This window comes from Tripterygium wilfordii, chromosome 3 (genome assembly GCF_013401445.1).
Source record: "Tripterygium wilfordii isolate XIE 37 chromosome 3, ASM1340144v1, whole genome shotgun sequence".
Lineage (NCBI taxonomy): Eukaryota > Viridiplantae > Streptophyta > Magnoliopsida > Celastrales > Celastraceae > Tripterygium > Tripterygium wilfordii.
Genome location: NC_052234.1, coordinates 7829378 through 7846623, shown reverse-complemented (window position 1 = coordinate 7846623; position 17246 = coordinate 7829378). Strand labels below are relative to the sequence as shown.

General features: G+C 36.9%; 2 protein-coding genes and 1 long non-coding RNA gene across 3 annotated transcripts; 2 read left to right on the top strand and 1 right to left on the bottom strand.

Moving 5' to 3' along the window:
* Window positions 1-6638: 6638 nt before the first annotated feature.
* Window positions 6639-8260, bottom strand: LOC119994947 (1-aminocyclopropane-1-carboxylate oxidase homolog 1-like). The gene is made up of 3 exons (XM_038841286.1): window positions 7724-8260; window positions 7180-7567; window positions 6639-7014 (listed from the first exon to the last, which is right to left on the bottom strand). Exons 1-3 carry the CDS (start codon window positions 8179-8181, stop codon window positions 6865-6867), a joined length of 996 nt encoding a protein of 331 aa, XP_038697214.1. The 5' UTR covers window positions 8182-8260; the 3' UTR covers window positions 6639-6864.
* Window positions 8261-9239: 979 nt separating this feature from the next.
* LOC119994967 lies at window positions 9240-12373 on the top strand. The gene is made up of 2 exons (XR_005467563.1): window positions 9240-9928; window positions 10745-12373. It is a non-coding gene; the product is annotated as an uncharacterized LOC119994967 (long non-coding RNA).
* Window positions 12374-14836: 2463 nt separating this feature from the next.
* Window positions 14837-16682, top strand: LOC119994924 (1-aminocyclopropane-1-carboxylate oxidase homolog 1-like). Its single transcript, XM_038841273.1, has 3 exons — window positions 14837-15380; window positions 15559-15949; window positions 16184-16682. Exons 1-3 carry the CDS (start codon window positions 14923-14925, stop codon window positions 16430-16432), a joined length of 1098 nt encoding a protein of 365 aa, XP_038697201.1. The 5' UTR covers window positions 14837-14922; the 3' UTR covers window positions 16433-16682.
* The last annotated feature ends 564 nt before the right edge of the window (window positions 16683-17246 follow it).

Below are 17246 nucleotides of genomic sequence, written 5' to 3'. Positions count from 1 at the left end.
ACACTCCTTTGTGCAATAAGGGAATACTCGGTTGAAAGCTCATCCATGAACTGGTTCCCCTAACTCTGAAAACGGAAATGGTTAACGAGTTTGACGGTCTGGTTAGATCGCAAACACTCTGACGCTCAAGTAAGTCTTAAAGAATTAAATGTCTGTTACTTTTTGTCAGACTAGACTTATGCAACAGTTATACCGCATCCCTTAATTTTCGATGCATTCCACTGTCTTTAAATTCATTTGCTCGCAAGATCCTCAATTTTATATGCTCCAAGTCCATTGATGAACATCACTTTAATTTGTATGGGCCTTCCCAATTTGCTCCCAACTTTCCATCTTGGGGGTTCCTGTATTGTCCCATACTTTCCTCAAGACTAAATACCTAGGTTGAAAACTTCTCGCCCTCACCTCCTTATCATACAAACTTGCAAGTTCATGCTGATTTGAGGGCAGTTTTAATGCCACCAACTCTCACCTCTATTGAGTAAGATCAAGGTTAAAAGCTAAGGCTTTGTCATTCCACCCTTTCTCAAGTTCCAACGTTCGGCTAGTTGGAAGGCTGATCTTTAATGGGATGACGACCTCTATCTCGTAAGTAAGAGAGAATGGTGTATGTACTATCGACCTTCGTGGCATAGTCAGCTGTGTCCAAAGTACGATCAAGAGATATTGAATTCATCTCTCGTTAGTAGAGTCCAGATACTTCTTCAGTCTATCAAGAATAATCATGTAAGAAGCTTTTGCCTATCTGTTCCCTTGTGGGTAAGTTGGGGTCGAATACTTGTTGCGGATGCCATATCCATCACAGAAGTCCCTAAATGCCTTGCTATCAAATTGGGTTCCATTGTCTGAAACAGGGTGTACGAGATGCCAAATCGTGTTATGTTATGATTGATTCCCACACAAACTTTTTCATTTCAAAATTAGTAGTTTTGGATAGGGGCTTGGCCTCTATCCAACTCAGTGAAATAGTCAGTAGCAGTTATCAATCATCTCCTGTCTCCCACTGCCTTGGAATTGGTTCTACAAAGTCCAGCCCCACTGCGTGAAAGGCCATGGGCTTGTCAATAGGTTATGTTCTATCGCTAGTTGTTGTGGAATATTAGAGAACTTCTAGCATTGCTTACGACTTCTAGGATATACTATGGAGTCCTCTTTAATTTACGACTACCATTATCCTTGTGATATAAGAGCCTTAACCTGCCCCCGTATGGGCCTCGCAACTCCCCTCGGGGATTTCATATTGATCGTTCTTCTCGAGATGGATGCAAATTGTAGGTAAGGACAGGTGAATCACCTTCTGTACAAATTTCCTTCCGGAGACAATTAGAAACAGGATGACTTTAGAGTGATCCTCATGGCTTCCTTCTTATCTAGGGCTGAGCTCGGTTAGGGACACCTCAAGCTGTTTAGTCGGTATATAGGTTTCTCTTGAATGTCAATCGTGATTGACTGCATCTGAGGTTGACTCAGTCGATGGAATGGAGGAGAACCTTGATTGTCATGATTTACGGACTCTTCTTTCTGCTGGTTTTGAGGAAGAGAAATCGCCTGACCTTGCTTTCGTCATCGTCTAGACCATCCATACCATTATCAAGGCTACTAGCTCACCTTTTCGTAATCGATCGATGCCAATATAGCTAAGACATCAACATCGCTAATACGACCCTTGGGACCTGAGGGATCTCAAAGTCCTCCAACTTCTCTATTATTCTCTTTACTTCGACCATATAGGGAATCCATGCCATAATTTTTGCCACATACTACCCCATAAGTTGGTTGACAATTATCTATGAGTATGAGGAGATCTAAATCCTTTTTGTACCTAATTTAATTGCATTTCATAATCCACACAAGAGCTCTTCATACTAAAACATTTGTTAGTGGCCTTAAATTCTAGCTTTATAGTTTGCTCAATGATATGGCCCTCTGAGAAGTCAAGACTATTCCCACCCCACACCCCTGTATGGTCAAAGAGCCATCTACCATGAGTTCCCAAGTGTTTGCGGGATTAACGCCAGAAAATCCATACCTCTTCAGTTGGCAATTATGACATACTAGCAAACTCTGCTACAAAGTCGGCCATTAGCTGAGTTTTAATGACCGTTCTTAGTACAAAATGAATTTCATATTTGTGAGCTTTATTGCCCACTTGGCAACCCTTTCCGAAAGATCAGATCTGCATATGATGCTCCTCAGAGGATAGGTAGTCACGACCTCGATGGAATGGCCATGAAAGTAGTGATTGAGTTTCGTGGAGGCTATGACTAAGTAGTACAATTATTGTTTCAACGGAGTATATCTCATCTCGATATCCAAGAGCATCTTACTCACATTATATATTTGCTACTCTGTCTTCGTCTCTGCTTTTAAGAGAATGACACTTACAATAATTTTCGACTCTATTAGGTACATCTTCAGTTTCTCACCCTTGACAGGGGGGTTAGGAGTGAGAGGTCACTACAATTTGTCTTTTAGATCGAGTAGGGCCTTCTCACAATCTTTGTCCCTTTCAAACTTTTTTGGCCCGTGTAGACTTTTGGAAAAAAAATATGGCACTTGATGTGCATATATTTGCACACACATTTGTGCGTATTTTATTTATCGATCTTGGTCGATTTGATGGGATTGTGTTGGTATTACATAAATTATTTGTGTTTTTATTGTAGGAGAGCTGACGCAAAATTATGAAGTGGAAAGATACGAAGTTGGATGAAATTAGGTCGAGAAATGAGCAATATTCAAGTTGAAATTTGTACAAGGCCGCTCAAGCACAAATGACCGCTTGAGCTGCCCAGTACATGAGTCCATTTGGTAGAGCGGTTGGATAGATTTTCAATGCTAGTGGGAAAGCTGTGAAATATGCTCTGAGGTGTTTGATAAACTAATAGTTGACGTTAGCAGAAAAGTTGTTGACTAAAAGTATTGTTTTGAATTTAATAATATATTTTCATAATTTTTTATCATTTTGTTATTAAAGTTAATTTAATAAATATAATTCATTATTAAAATTAAATTAAGTATATTAGAATTTTTTATATCAAAACTGAAAATGTTAATTAGTCAAATAATAAATTAATTGTAAACATTAATAAATTATTTATTATTAGATTAATTTTAAGCATAAATAAATGTCAAATTTTAAAATTAAATTAAAATTTTAATTATTTAATTTTATTAAATTATAAACAATAACTACTTTATTAAATATATTATTAAACTTGTGGGGCCCACATTAGTTCTTGTAAAAAGTCAAAAAGTAATAGTTATGTGGGCCCCACAATTAAAAAAATTTAAAAAATAATATGCGGAACGTATCTGCTAGGGAAGCTCGTACACGGAGCTTCTCAATATGCGAGCAGCTTGTCTCCTGGACCAGAAGCTTTTATCACTACCGCTTGAGCGCCCATTTTCACTCGAGCGGGTCCCTGACGGACCAGTTCTCCGAATTTGTCTAGAATTAGGTTTTCTTAATTCTAAAAGCTTTGTATAAAAGGGGGGCCACGTTTCTAGGTTTATACATATTCTTTTCTAGGTTTTTGGGGCTGCAAACCTTCTTTTCTTCAAGATTTTGCAAGGATTCAAAGAATCAAGGCTTACTTCTCAACTTCAATTCCATCAATGTCAAGGGGGTTTCCTCATCTTCTTTCTATGAATTCCCCTTTTGATTTTATTTTTGTCCCTTGGATAATGGGTTGTAACTAAACCTCTTTGCTATGGCTTGATATAGCCTAGTAGGAATATTGCAAGTATTTCAATTTAATGGATGCATAATTTTGGTTCAATGATTTTTGCCTTTAATTGCCACGCTAATAGTCTACTGTTTATTTGATTGCTTGATCACCAATTGAATGCTCAATTAGGCTCATCTAGCTAGGACTAAAGAATGAACCGAATTCACGTGTCTTAGTGGAACTGGAATTAAAGAAATTCATAGTTCTTCAGATCGTAATGAGTTATTAGCCTTGGGTTAAAAAACTACGGATTAGACAGGATTAATCCATTGTTAATAATATTTATTGGCACTGTGAAATAAAGAGCCAACATATTTTAGAAAGAATAAACCCTTGAATTGGAATCATAATTGTGTGTTTGTTAATTGAATGCTTGCGATAGGATTGTTACGTGAAATCATTGCCCCAGTGTTTTTCTCCTATTGGATACAAAATCTGAATTTTATTTCTTTGCTTTCTTATTTTCTTTACATCAATCAATCTTTCATTCTCCTACCTTTTCTCAATCATTCATTAAGTTAGGTACATTAATTAGATTAACTAGTCTCTATGGGATGGACCTCATACTTGCATACACTGTGCTATTCGTAGACTCTTGTGCACTTGTGAGAATTTACTACATCAACACTTGTCAAATGACTTACTGATAAACTTGTTGAAAGCGGTTGCCATCGTAGTCAATCATTTCTTTGATCAAACTCGTCCCCCTCCAAGTATTGATGGCTATTATATAGTTCGAGTAGACCTCAATCCCTCTTCAAGTCACCAAGTGACCGAGACACTTTTTTGAGCTTATGCCAAAGGCATATTTTGATGCGTTAACTTTGAGCTTGCAAAGTTTCAGCACATCAAAGACAAATTGAAGATCAGATAAAAAATCTTCTTCTTTGACAGTCTTGACAACCATGTCATCAATGTACACGTCAACTGCCCATCCTATCATGTCTCCAAGCATTTTTGTAACAGTCCCTGGTATGTTGCCACTGTGTTCTTCAGTCCCGAAAGACATAACTTTGTAGCAATAAGTGCCTCTTGGAGTGAAGAACGATTCTTTTCTGGATCTTCTTCATACATAGGGATCTGGTGATACCCTTTATACGCATCCAAAAAACTCATTATCTGGCTCTCAAATGTCAAGTCGACCAACTAGTCAATCTTGAATAGCGGGAATAAATTCTTTGGACATTACCTATTAAGGTTAGTAAAGTCCACGCAAACTCGCCAAGTTATGTTTTCTTCTTGAACACCATAGTATTTGAAAGCCACTCAGGAAAATCTACTTCCCGTACGGTTTTCGCTTCTGTCAACTTCTCTACTTACTTGAGTACTGCCTTTGCATGCGCTAGGGCTGATCTTCTAGCCTTTTGAATAGCTGGTTTTGAGTGAGGTTTAACATTTAGCATGTGGCTAGCTACCTCCCGATCGACCCATGACATCTCTTGGGGTGACACGCTCCGACCCTCGGGGCATGAAGGGAAGAAGGAAATGATACAACAGACACCACACACAACGATAAATCAAATAGAAAATCAGATAGCATCTCCCTATAAATTGGAGAATGCCACTTTACACATATAAAGAAATCGAAACATAATATAATATTCAGACAAAACCCAAACCAATGACCCTTAGGGCCAATGAAACATTCACCCGATCCACCCAACCGAACCTCCAAACTCACCTCCAATGATCAATCGCAAGGCTATAAGTTCATTTCATGGTGAAAAGCGAATGAACCATGCCTATCCCCATTTTCTAGCATTTACGAGCACCAAATTTCCATCCAGGAAATATTAGAGAATGTCAAATATAAGGTACGAGAATCCCGAACCACAAAGACCACCCTCTTGGCCCATATCCAATTACGTACATCTGGAATCACAGCAACCCACATCCACCAACACCTAATGTGAACCCGAAGCCCATACTTAGTGATCCACCATGCTACTAATAATGCACAATTGAAAAAGAATGCAATATCCACATATGTTAAATCCCTACCTCAAAGTGAATCGTAAGTTCTTACCATAAATGCAAGGTTTACTCCACAAGAATTCAGTAACCTATTCAATGAAATAAGCTCCATTAGATTCCATGTTCATCAATCCATTCGAATATCACATTTCATATTCTACAATATACCCCTTTCGTAGCATCCATATTCTATCTTTATTTTTCAAGGTTAAACAATTTAATCCCACCACATATTGATTTTTATTCCATCCAAACCTTAATTAGAATAATTAAAATCAATCACCCTTACCTTGAAGCTTGTTAATGTCACCACATCAAGAAACCAAGCCCTCCTCTTAAATTGGTTCAAAACTCATACTTGAACCTAGTAATACAATATTATTAGAGTATAATTTGAGCTATTGGGTAAAGAAAAACTCAATTTGAATCAAAATCTCCATGACCCATTTGACCCACAAACCCTAGATTCAAAGATTTAGCTCAATCTCTCCTTTTTCTTTGTAAGTAAATGAAGTGTGCATAGATTCCACCTAGGGAAGACTTGCTTTCCGGAAAACTCACCGGAAGGGAGCTATTGTGTGTGATTGAGTGTGTGGAGATATGAGGAAAAATGGACTTTTTCTCTTTTGTGAAGTGTGAGCTTCGGCTTAAAGGCTATAGTGATTTTTCAAAGGTTTGCCACTCAGTTCTTCTGTGAAGAATATCTTTAAAAAAATCTAATAATGCAAACGGCCGATACAGAGCTGGTTTGTCTACTAATGCTAATTTCATAAAATATCAATCAAAGTCGTCGATGTTGCTGGCGTTGAAAAAAGCAGCAACTGAAGCCCATGATTCATGGTAAGAATTAAAAATACCAATTAATATTCCTAATATAATAAAAATTTATAAATTCGAATCTAACACAGTCTCTCAATCAAAATCATCAGCAACCACAATCTCGATTTGAGTCCTCTCGATTGGCACAACTACCATTTCGGCTTTTTCCCTTACCTCCTGCGCGAATGACTTGATCCAAGAAATCAATTGGTAAGTAGTATTAATATCAATTTCGAGACAGATAAGCTTTTTAAGCACAGTCTCATCATGGAGTGCCTTAAGCGGAATAGTGTAACTTTGTTTATTACTAATCAAATCCTTCAAATCCACAAGCGACAAGTTAGGAATCTAAAAATGAAGATTGTAATGATGCATACAAGTCATCGTTGTTGCTAGTGTTGAAAAAAACTACAACTGAAGCTCGTGGTTCGTGGTAAGAATTAGCCAACACTCTGTGCTCTACACTCCTGTACTCATCATAAGTAAGAACCTGAAAAAAAAACACAGAAATATTGGGAAAATTAGCACTCTATTAGGCTCCAATCATAGTTGTGTACTCATAACCCGCAACTTAGACATAAGGAAGATATTCCTTAAAACCTGAACCAGGGTAAAGTCTTTGGTTCGAGTCTCCTGTCGTACAAGACTTTTTTACCTGAAGTATGTCGCCAACATTGATAACAAGAGTTCCCGGGACAGGCTTAACATCCACCCATTCTCCATTGTGCTTCACTTGCAGCCCACCTATGTGGTCTTGCAGAAGTATCGTCAATGCCGCGGCATCTGTATGAGAAACAGTTCCAAAAGTTAAGTCAGGCTGAGGACAGTATGGATAGTAGTGGCACACGGTCATTCTTTTTTCTAAGAACATCATCTTCTTCAACTTTCCTTTTTCCAGTCCCAGCCCCTCGCATAATAACCCCATCAACACCTCTCCCACCTGTTTGACCTCTTTATCCCACTCCACAACCTCATTTCTGCAAATCTCTGGGATTTCCTCTGGCTCAAAATTGCTAAGAGATGGCCTAACCAGCAGAGTATCTCTACATTAAGAAATTAGTGCGAATCAGTTATCTCAATTACAGAGTACAATAATTGATCTAGTAGTGGTATTTTCTACTAAACGTCTAAGTCTTGCTCTTGAATATTAGTCTGGTGTATCAAAACACAAAATGAAAAATCGGAGCCCTGATTCTTACCTCCAACTTGCAGCTTTGGAGTGAAACAAGTTAATGTTAGAACTGAATTGTGCACTGCGATTGATATCCCTACCATATATGCGTGACTTGATCTCCATGGGCTGCTCGTGAAACGACTTAATAGCTCCAATCATGTTTTCCATGACCTCTAATGGAATCCCATGATTGACAATCTGAAAGAAACCCAACTCGCGACAGGCACGTGCTACTTGTTGGACTAGCACAGGCCTTTTGTCCGAGTCAACGCCGGAGAGATCGACGGTGGGAATGATGTTAGGATTGGAGGAATTTGGGACTATGGTTGATAGACTGTCTGGTGGGTGGATGAAGAAGGGAGGAATGGTGCTTATGCCCGAATCAACAAGGCCCTTCACTCCGGCTTTTGATTCATCGAATGCTTTGATATCTTTGAGACGGTCATACGGTTTGTTATCGGCTGACATCGTTGTGGCTGCCATGAATATGGTTTTTCTTGTCTTGCTCTGTGTTAATTGTGAAGAAAAGAAAGAGATTGGTAACTAATATTATATTTTTATTCATGATTTGGAAGAACAATTAAAACCAATACCAGATAGAAACATAAACTAATATTATTTGAGTTGGCTACGTAATGCCTTAGCTAAGCATATAGGCTTGTCTAGTTGTCTTGTTAATTTGGAAGAATCAAAAGGTTGTATTAATTTGTCTTATAAGAAGACTGCAAAGTTTGTTTATTAGCTGTTAACATGCTCTATCATCTGTATGTATTCTGTATCTACGAGGCATATATTGTCTTTTGTTTTACTTTAATCATTAATCAAGTAAAATGAAATGTGGCTCCCTAAAGATGACTAAATGGCACTGGGTTTAGTCTTAAATGACAATCTATCTCAATGTGGTTAGTCCTCTCGTGAAACACAGGGTTGGTCGCGATGTGAATGGCTGCATTACTGCGACAGAATTAAGGAAACTGGTTTATCTATTGGATGCTGTTCACTGGTCATTAACCCATACAAGCTCACTGGTCACAGAAGCTATTGAGACGGTCTGTTGCTCTTTCTATTTCCAGGCTATCAAATACAGATTAAGACAACACTTAATACTACAATTCAGACAAACACCCATTAAACAATCCAGTCAAACATGCAAGTCAACAACATGCAGTTCATGCAACTTGAGGGGAAACTGCGAAACTGCTTATATCAAGGCACGTGAAAATGACGGTTCACCGACTGTCAATCTCATGCGCACTTTACTCATGTCTGGGCTTGATCCCATTTGTGCTACAGAGGAGAACCGCTCATACCTTAACACACAGGTCAAAGGATCAGTGAGAAGGCTGCTGAAAGAGATAGTGGATTATATCACCCGGGAAATTGACTCAGATCTTCCAAATGATATACCCTTGCAAGGGGGTCCGTCAGAGCAAGGCCATTTGTGAAAGAGGATGGTGATGACACTGATGGCCCAATTTCAGGGAATGAATTATATATAGATTTTTATATTATTGGAGGTAAAGGCAGTTTGTCTCAAGACGCAAGAAAGAGAGAAAAATGGAAGGTAGAGATGTTAGAAAGAATCAAAAGTGCTGAAAGAAGAAGTCAAAAAAAAATGATGAATCTGGTAATGCCAACACTCAAAAGGATTGAATTATCATCAAGCTTGTGATGATGTAGAGATAGCTGAGTGGTTTGGGTATAGAAAGAAAGTGGAATCAAGTTCTCTATCTGAACAGTAGGAAAGTTTGGCATGATTTAAGATGAAAGAACATGCAATTCTACATAATGTAGTGCTTATATAGAGGTCAAAAAAGTTAATCAGACAATTTTCTTATTTTTCTTTTACTATTCTCCAATATATATAGCTCAGTCTAGTATTCAAGGGGTTCTTAAAATTTTTGATGCTTGCTTTTGACTCTTGTTGCCCTTCTTACCTATATATTTACTTGATTATGTGATCTTATTGTTGATTCCATCCGCTATTGTTTCTAGCTCCAGCCTGTTGTAATCCGTCAAAGATTTTCAGTAACTCTTTTGTGAGGAACCTCTTCAGTTTTCACGATATCTAGGTACATGAACTGCCTGTAAAGTGCTGGCTATCTGGTGATATTAGCTCTAGCAATGTTCCATATAGGCAATTTATGGCGGTAGTGCTTAGCTCTGGCAATGGTCCATATAAGCTGTAGGGGTTTTTGCCCTTACTAGTGATGATAATTTGAGTGTTCAGGTATTATGTGATGATTGCTTATTATATGTGCATGTGTGTTTCTACTTGTTTTTGTGTAGAGACGTATCCTGAGATAGCCTATCCTACATGACAGTTTCAAGTAACTAGATGTAGTGACATGGATTAGAATATTTATGGGCTATTGTGTCTTGAACATAATAGAATTGTCTTTAATTATAAACTCTTTGTTTAGCGTTTTGATTAAAGGAATACTTGTGTTGTAAGTTTTTTAGTTTCGATTTTAAGGAAACTCCTTAAAATTAGGTTGTATGATTGTAACTCACTTAAGAAACTCAGATCTCAGAAGATTTGAAGTCTAAGGCAACTAGGGTTCTAGGAAGACTATTTATACTTGTCGTCAAAGACTTTCAAGGTACCGAAGATAGTGCACAAATATAAAGCAGATTCTTTCAAGCTTCGGAGTTGTTTGTTTTATAAGTTTTGATAATTGAAGAAGAACCTTGGCATGAGACAGCTTTTGGTGGAATGGATCACTTATTGGTGGTGTATTAGACATCTTCTTCTCAATGTGGATACTTTGGTTGCGGCTAAAGTTTGAGTAGCTAAAGTAACTGTTGTGTCTTAGGAAACGTTCATTGGATAGTTGATGTACTAAGGTATCTTAGGGTAGTTTTTATTCATATAGTGAATTGTTTTCGAGATTGATCGCTTGATAGACTCGAGATTTTTCTAAATATTCTGGTGTGTTTGGTTGTTATTTACTTATTCCGCATGTTCCATAATATTTGACTTGTTTGGTTGTTATTTACTTATTCCGCATGTTCCATAATATTTGACTAATGGTTCTTGAACTAGAACATACTTTCATAAGCAATTCATGGCGCTAGTGCTGGGGTTGAAGAACGCTGCAATAGAAATCCATGGTATTTGGGAAGGATTAGCCAAAGCTATTCTTAGTACTTATGCCTTAGGTAAGCATTTCTTTTTTTGGACAAGTATGCCTTACGTAAGCCGTAAGCATATGCTTGTCCAAAATGTTCAATTCGTCCTACATTCTTGTCTCAATTTAGATACATTTACACTTGCAAATCTTCATTTATTGTACGTCCTACAAAATTCAAGAAGGAATATCATGTGTAGAGAATCTTGGGCTCTTCATATGTGCAAAGAGCTACAAGCTTTGAAAGCTTTAAATTTTGAGGAACATAGAGAGCTGACTTTTGCGACTTTTTAGTGTATAGTGATTTCTGAAAGGTTTGACAGCAAGTTCTTTTTGTGAAGAATATCTTAAAAAAAATCTGATGAGAGTTGTATAACTAGTTGGGAGCATTCATGTCTTTTATCTATATTAGTCAAATAGTCAACTTTAACTTAGGGCAAGGTACTTTGATGCAATTTGTTTAATTTAAGTTAGCATAAAAGGATAGTCTTTTTAGATTTAAGGTATCAGAAAGTAATAGAAAGAATGGCATTTTGCCTAGGGTTTATCCCATTAGAATCGGCTTACAAATAACTCTTTGTTTTGATTCGCTTGGGCTAGGATTGAATCCTAATCAAGGTTCTCGTTTAGATTTTGACTCTTTGGGTATTGTTGCTCTGATTGCCTTGGGCTAGAGGGTAGATTTAGTTCACTATTTTCTACTTTAGAGGTTGTATTAGGTTCTATTATGTGAACTTAATCAATCATAACTATATTTATTTGGTTCGTTGGAACTTTTATTTGGTTTGTATTCGGCTTGTTGTTGGATTCTGAACCAGGTACTCAACAAGTTGGTGCTTTCATTGAGAGACTTCAATCTCTTCCAAGTTTAGTTCGATTTGAAATCAATAGAGATGTGTAACAACCAGAGTACCAACAGGGCAATGTTTGAGGCATTGCAGGTGGATGGAAGACGTACGTCATTGGAGGAGTTGACCATGGTGGTGGCACAACTAACGATGACCCTCAACGATATAAGGAGATAGAAGGCTGAGTTGAAGAGAGAAAGTAGAGAGTTAGTTTTGATTGGTGGAACGAAGTGTAGTGGAACAAACACTGGAGACAAGAGATCCGAGAAGATCTCAAGATCCACAAGTTCAAGTAGCAGACAAAGACGGAGAAGATAGAGAGAGAATTAAGGTGAACTCACGATGCATGGTCAGATCTAGGAGGAACAAAGAAGAAAGCAAAGCCGTTTAAAGATGGCTAAATGTTGAAGGAAATCGATCCAAAGCCTCAAGCCGAAGAGAAGTCAACAGGAAAGTCAATACTATGAAAATGATCGAGAATATAAATACGAGGAAGTACCTGATGACAAAACCGAGGACCCTATGACTGAAGGCAATACCATGAATTGTACACTTCATCAACTATCAATGATGGTGTTGATTTGGTGATAAAGAGCACGATATTTTTGCAATTAACTCCCCTAACATTACATGATTATTCAAGCCAATGCATATGCCTCTAATAATATTTATTGCGACGAGATTCCTTTACATTAATTTTGGTTTGAATATTTCCATGCGTACTTAAGCCATTGCGTAGCCAACTCAAATAATATTAAATTATTCCCACCAGGGCGATATAAAGGGAGGCTGCACTAGGCTGTAGCCCCACAACTTTCTAAAAAATAGTACTATATATACACTACACATATATATACTACTACATTATATATATATATATAGTTGCATGCCCACGCTTCGCGCGGCACATATTTTGATTGGAAAATAGAGTTGTGTGTAAGTTTTTCGATATTTTGTTAACATGAAGAACAATAGAGCTTTAATTGTAGAAAATAGAGATGATTGTGAGATGAAGATAAAATATGTACAATACTTGTTTTTTAATTTGCTAAGAAAAAAATTTTCTAATAGGGTGTAAGAAATTTGATGCATAAGGAATAAGTATGCTAAGAGTTTATCAATTTTTATTTGCGTCGCTAGTATTTACAAAGTGTTATGGGTCACCAAAGACATGTTTATGAGACAATATTGTATGGTTAGTACAACAATCTCTACAAAGTGACATTTAATATCGAGAAGTACAATGTAGCATAAGTAGTATTTTTGAAATGATATTTTTGGAATAAAATTCTTAATATTTTTAGAATAAGATTTTTGAATTTATATTTTTGAAATGTTATGTATGACTGGTAGATTTGTGCCTATAATCACTTTGACCTTTAACAACTCATTGAATTCTACCGTGCTTTCCTGTCACCACTTACATGTTCCAATACCAAATGGGCTGAATTTACTTACACATTATAACAATATAGCATGAGAAAAGTCTCTCATGTTGTGTATGTTGCAATCCAAATAAAATACTAAACCTGACCAAACTCTAAACATGCACAATACATCAACTAAATACTACAAAAACACACAAAATACATCAAAAACACACAAAAATTCTCACAAAATGATGGTAATTAATGCAAAAAACACACAAAATGTTTTCAAACTAAATACTACAAATGAATTTCATTAATTGAGTAATATCAAAAGACTCTCATAATTAGCAATACATGACCTTTGAGAAACCAAAATAACATCAAACCACTCCTATGAAACATTAAATTCCCATACAATTCAATATAATTTTAAAATTATTTGAATACTATTAACTGTATGAGTGTGGTTGTGGGTCTTAAAGTGTATGAATGTGGTTGTGGGTATTAAAGTTTTGCAATACATTTATGTGTGTGGTTGTGGGTCTTAAAGTTTTCTAATATATTTTAAAATTTTATTTTATCTATGTAGGTTTTTTTTGTAAAGACGTCCACGTGGCACTATGAATTAAGGAGAAGCTTTGTGGATCCTCAGTTATATATATATAGATTGATATATATATACACAAACTCAGAAATTCTCATATGTGGACCAAAAGTGTAGATAAAGTTTGTGGACTTGTTTTTCAACCATAGATGTGGTGGGTCATGTGGACTTGTTTTTCAACCACAAATGTGGTGGGTCCCATAATAAATGTGTGACCCCCACTTATGTTGTGGTTTATTACAACCATTGGATTTTGGTACACAAACTTGGTCCACATAGGAGAATTCTTACACACAAACTACACATATAGTCTTGTAAATATTGTTACAAACATATATATTTGGGATGGAATTTGCTCTTATTCTTGGGGTGATGATGATTTAGGTCGAGAGTGACTCTTTTGAGTTTATTTTGCACTGGTTAATTCAGACCAGTCTTTTCATCCATGTGGTGTTGTTTTTCAGGATATTCATGCTCGGACTAGGCTCTTCAACAGCTATTCTTTTGTCCATATTAAGAGAACTGCAAATCATGTGACTCATCATTTAACTAAATTCGCTTATTTATCAGGTAATGATGTTTTTTTAATGGAGGAGTGTCCACATTCAATTCTTCCTTTTGTGGAGAATGATTATTGTCAATGAAGTTTCCTTTTCTTCTAAAAAAACAATTTTTACGTGTTCTAGCTATATATTTATATATCATTTCATTTTACATGGTCTTTGATTAATGTTCATCAATTTTAATATGCATTTATGTTAATGTTTTGGGTTACTTATGAGACCAAATACTAAGATAAATATTTATATGAATAATATCATTTCAATAAGTTACATTGTTGTTAAATAATCCTAAAAAAAATTTCACAGCCCCGAACCCTTGCTAAATTTTACCGAACAAATCAAAATATAATAGCCCACTCCAACATCAACTCTTGATTCCCACCTTCCTCCAATCATATCATCACCATTCACGAAAATGTTAATCTAAGAAAGTCAACAAATGAATTTTTCATTGTAAAATTATGACACGTGTTCTGATTTTATTGGTCCACAACACGTGTTGTCACATCAGCATGTACAAAATAAAATATAAAAAAATCATGCCATATATTTAAGGGTGACATCAGTATCATTACAACTGTATTTAGAATAAGGAGTTTCTTTAGCCTAAATTAATACAAAGTAAAGAGGATTGTTTACACCAAGGTAAGCATCTTTACTGCCAAGCTCTTTCTTCACAGTAAACACAGAGCGAGAAAAACCATATCCATGGCAGCAACAGCAATGTCGGCCGATGGCAAACCGTATGACCGTCTCAAAGATATGAAAGCATTCGATGAATCAAAGGCCGGAGTGAAGGGCCTTGTCGATTCGGGCATCACCTCCATTCCTCCCTTCTTCATCCACCCACCTCACAGCCTATCAACCATAGTCCCAACTTCCTCCAATCCTAACATCATTCCCACTGTCGATCTCTCCGGCATTGACTCGGACAAAAGGCCTGTGCTAGTCCAACAAGTAGCACGGGCCAGTCGCGAGTTGGGTTTCTTTCAGATTGTCAATCATGGGATTCCATTGAAGATCATGGAAAACATGATTGGAGCTATTAAGTCGTTTCACGAGCAGCCCACGGAGATCAAGTCAAGCATATACCGTAGGGATTTCAAACGCAGTGTAGATTTTGGTTCTAACATTGACTTGTTTTACTCCAAAGCTGCAAGTTGGAGGTAAGAATACTTCTGTTCTTCAATTTATATTTTGATCCACCGACTAAAACCAAGGCAAAACAGAATTAAAATGCTTTTGACATCTTTGTTTACAAGCTAAGTTATTCAAAGTACTCCGAGGATATATTCTTGTACTCTGTAATTAAGATAACTAATTCGCATTAATTTGTTATTGTAGAGACACTCTCCAAGTTAGGCCATCTCTTCTTAACAATTTTGAGCCAGAGGAAATCCCAGAGATATGTAGAAATGAGGTTCTGGAGTGGGATAAAGAGGTCAAACAAGTGGGAGAGATGTTGATGGAGTTATTATGCGAGGGGCTGGGACTGGAAAAAGGAAAGCTGAAGAAGATGATGTTCTTAGAAGGAAGAACAATTGTATGCCACTACTATCCATATTGTCCTCAGCCAGACTTAACCTTTGGAACTACATCTCATACAGATCCCGCGGCGTTGACCATACTTCTGCAAGACCACATAGGTGGTTTGCAAGTGAAGCACAATGGGGAATGGGTGGATGTTAAGCCTGTCCCAGGAGCTCTTGTTATCAACGTCGGCGACATACTTCAGGTAAAAAAAGTCCTGTGCGAAAGTAGACTCGATCCAAAAACCCTTACCCTGGTTCAGGTTCTAAGGAATATCTTCCCTATGTCTAAGTTGTGGGTCATGAGGACACACCTCATATTGACTAAGTTCGACAATACTAAAACGTTAGAAGTATATAGACGGTGCTCGCAGAATTAGTTACTTTGTGCTAATTTTCTCAAGATTTCTGCTTCTTTTTTCTTCTTATTTTTTTTTCAGATTCTTACTAATGATGAGTACAAGAGTGTAGAGCATAGAGTGTTGGCTAATTCTTACCACGAACCACGGGTTTCAGTTGCAGCTTTTTTCAACACCAGCAACAGGGATGACTTGTATGGACCATTTGAGGAATTAACATCAGCAGACAAACCAGCTCTGTATCAGCCATTCGCGTTATCAGATTTTTTGAAGAGATTCTTCACAGAGGAATTGGGTGGCAAACCTTTCAAAAATCACTATAGGCTGTAAGCCATATAAATCAGCCAACACAACTCTGTACCTCTCATTTTAAAATTTTCAAAGCTTGTAGCTCTTTGCACATATCAAGAGACTCTAGCCAAAGAGTCTCAACACATAATCATGCTTTTTGGATTTTGTAACATTTAAATCTATGTAATATACTCTGCGTGAACGAACTGTGTGTACTGTGAGTGTGTCTCTCTTGGACTGTGTATGAACGATCATCATGTAAATGAATCAGAAGGTGTTTGTGCTGTGGGAATTCACTTCCGGTTCTAGTGCATAATTGAACGGGGGATAATATTGCAATGAGGAACCGACTGAAAAGAAAATAAATATAACATAGTCTATACCTGTACCAGATAATGCATGAGTATTTATTCTTTACAATGTATTCAATAAAGCTCCAACTACTTGGGCTTTTTAATTATAAGATTTGGATTCTTCCAAATCAAGAACACAAACCTTGGCTTAGCTAATTAAGGCATTACCCTAGTTCAGGTTCTAATGAGTACACAAAATTAGTTACTATGGTGCTAATTTTCTCAAGATTTGTGTCTACCACAGAGGAGTTATCTTGAAAGGGTTCTTTTGAGATGGAGAACTAAAAGGCGGTAAGTACTTCATTCGCGACATATTTTCGTCTTTCTGCTAATATGTCTCCGATGACAGATGAAGAGCATAAGTTCATGACTCGAGTTCTATATTTGAGTGCAATTGGTAGGGTGATGTATGGTATGGTGTGCACTTGATCTAATGATTTAGCATATATTTAATAGTATTTTATATTTTCAGCCCCATTTATATATTTAATAATATGTTA

Coding starts and splice junctions, on each gene's coding strand:
- LOC119994924 (XM_038841273.1), top strand. CDS start 14,923: ATGGCAGCAACAGCAATGTCGGCCGATGGCAAACCGTATGACCGTCTC. Junction 15,381..15,558: donor TCCAAAGCTGCAAGTTGGAG/GTAAGAATACTT, acceptor TTGTTATTGTAG/AGACACTCTCCAAGTTAGGC. Junction 15,950..16,183: donor ACGTCGGCGACATACTTCAG/GTAAAAAAAGTC, acceptor TTTTTTTTTCAG/ATTCTTACTAATGATGAGTA.
- LOC119994947 (XM_038841286.1), bottom strand. CDS start 8,181: ATGGCAGCCACAACGATGTCAGCCGATAACAAACCGTATGACCGTCTC. Junction 7,568..7,723: donor TCCAAAGCTGCAAGTTGGAG/GTAAGAATCAGG, acceptor TTCTTAATGTAG/AGATACTCTGCTGGTTAGGC. Junction 7,015..7,179: donor ATGTTGGCGACATACTTCAG/GTAAAAAAGTCT, acceptor TTTTTTTTTCAG/GTTCTTACTTATGATGAGTA.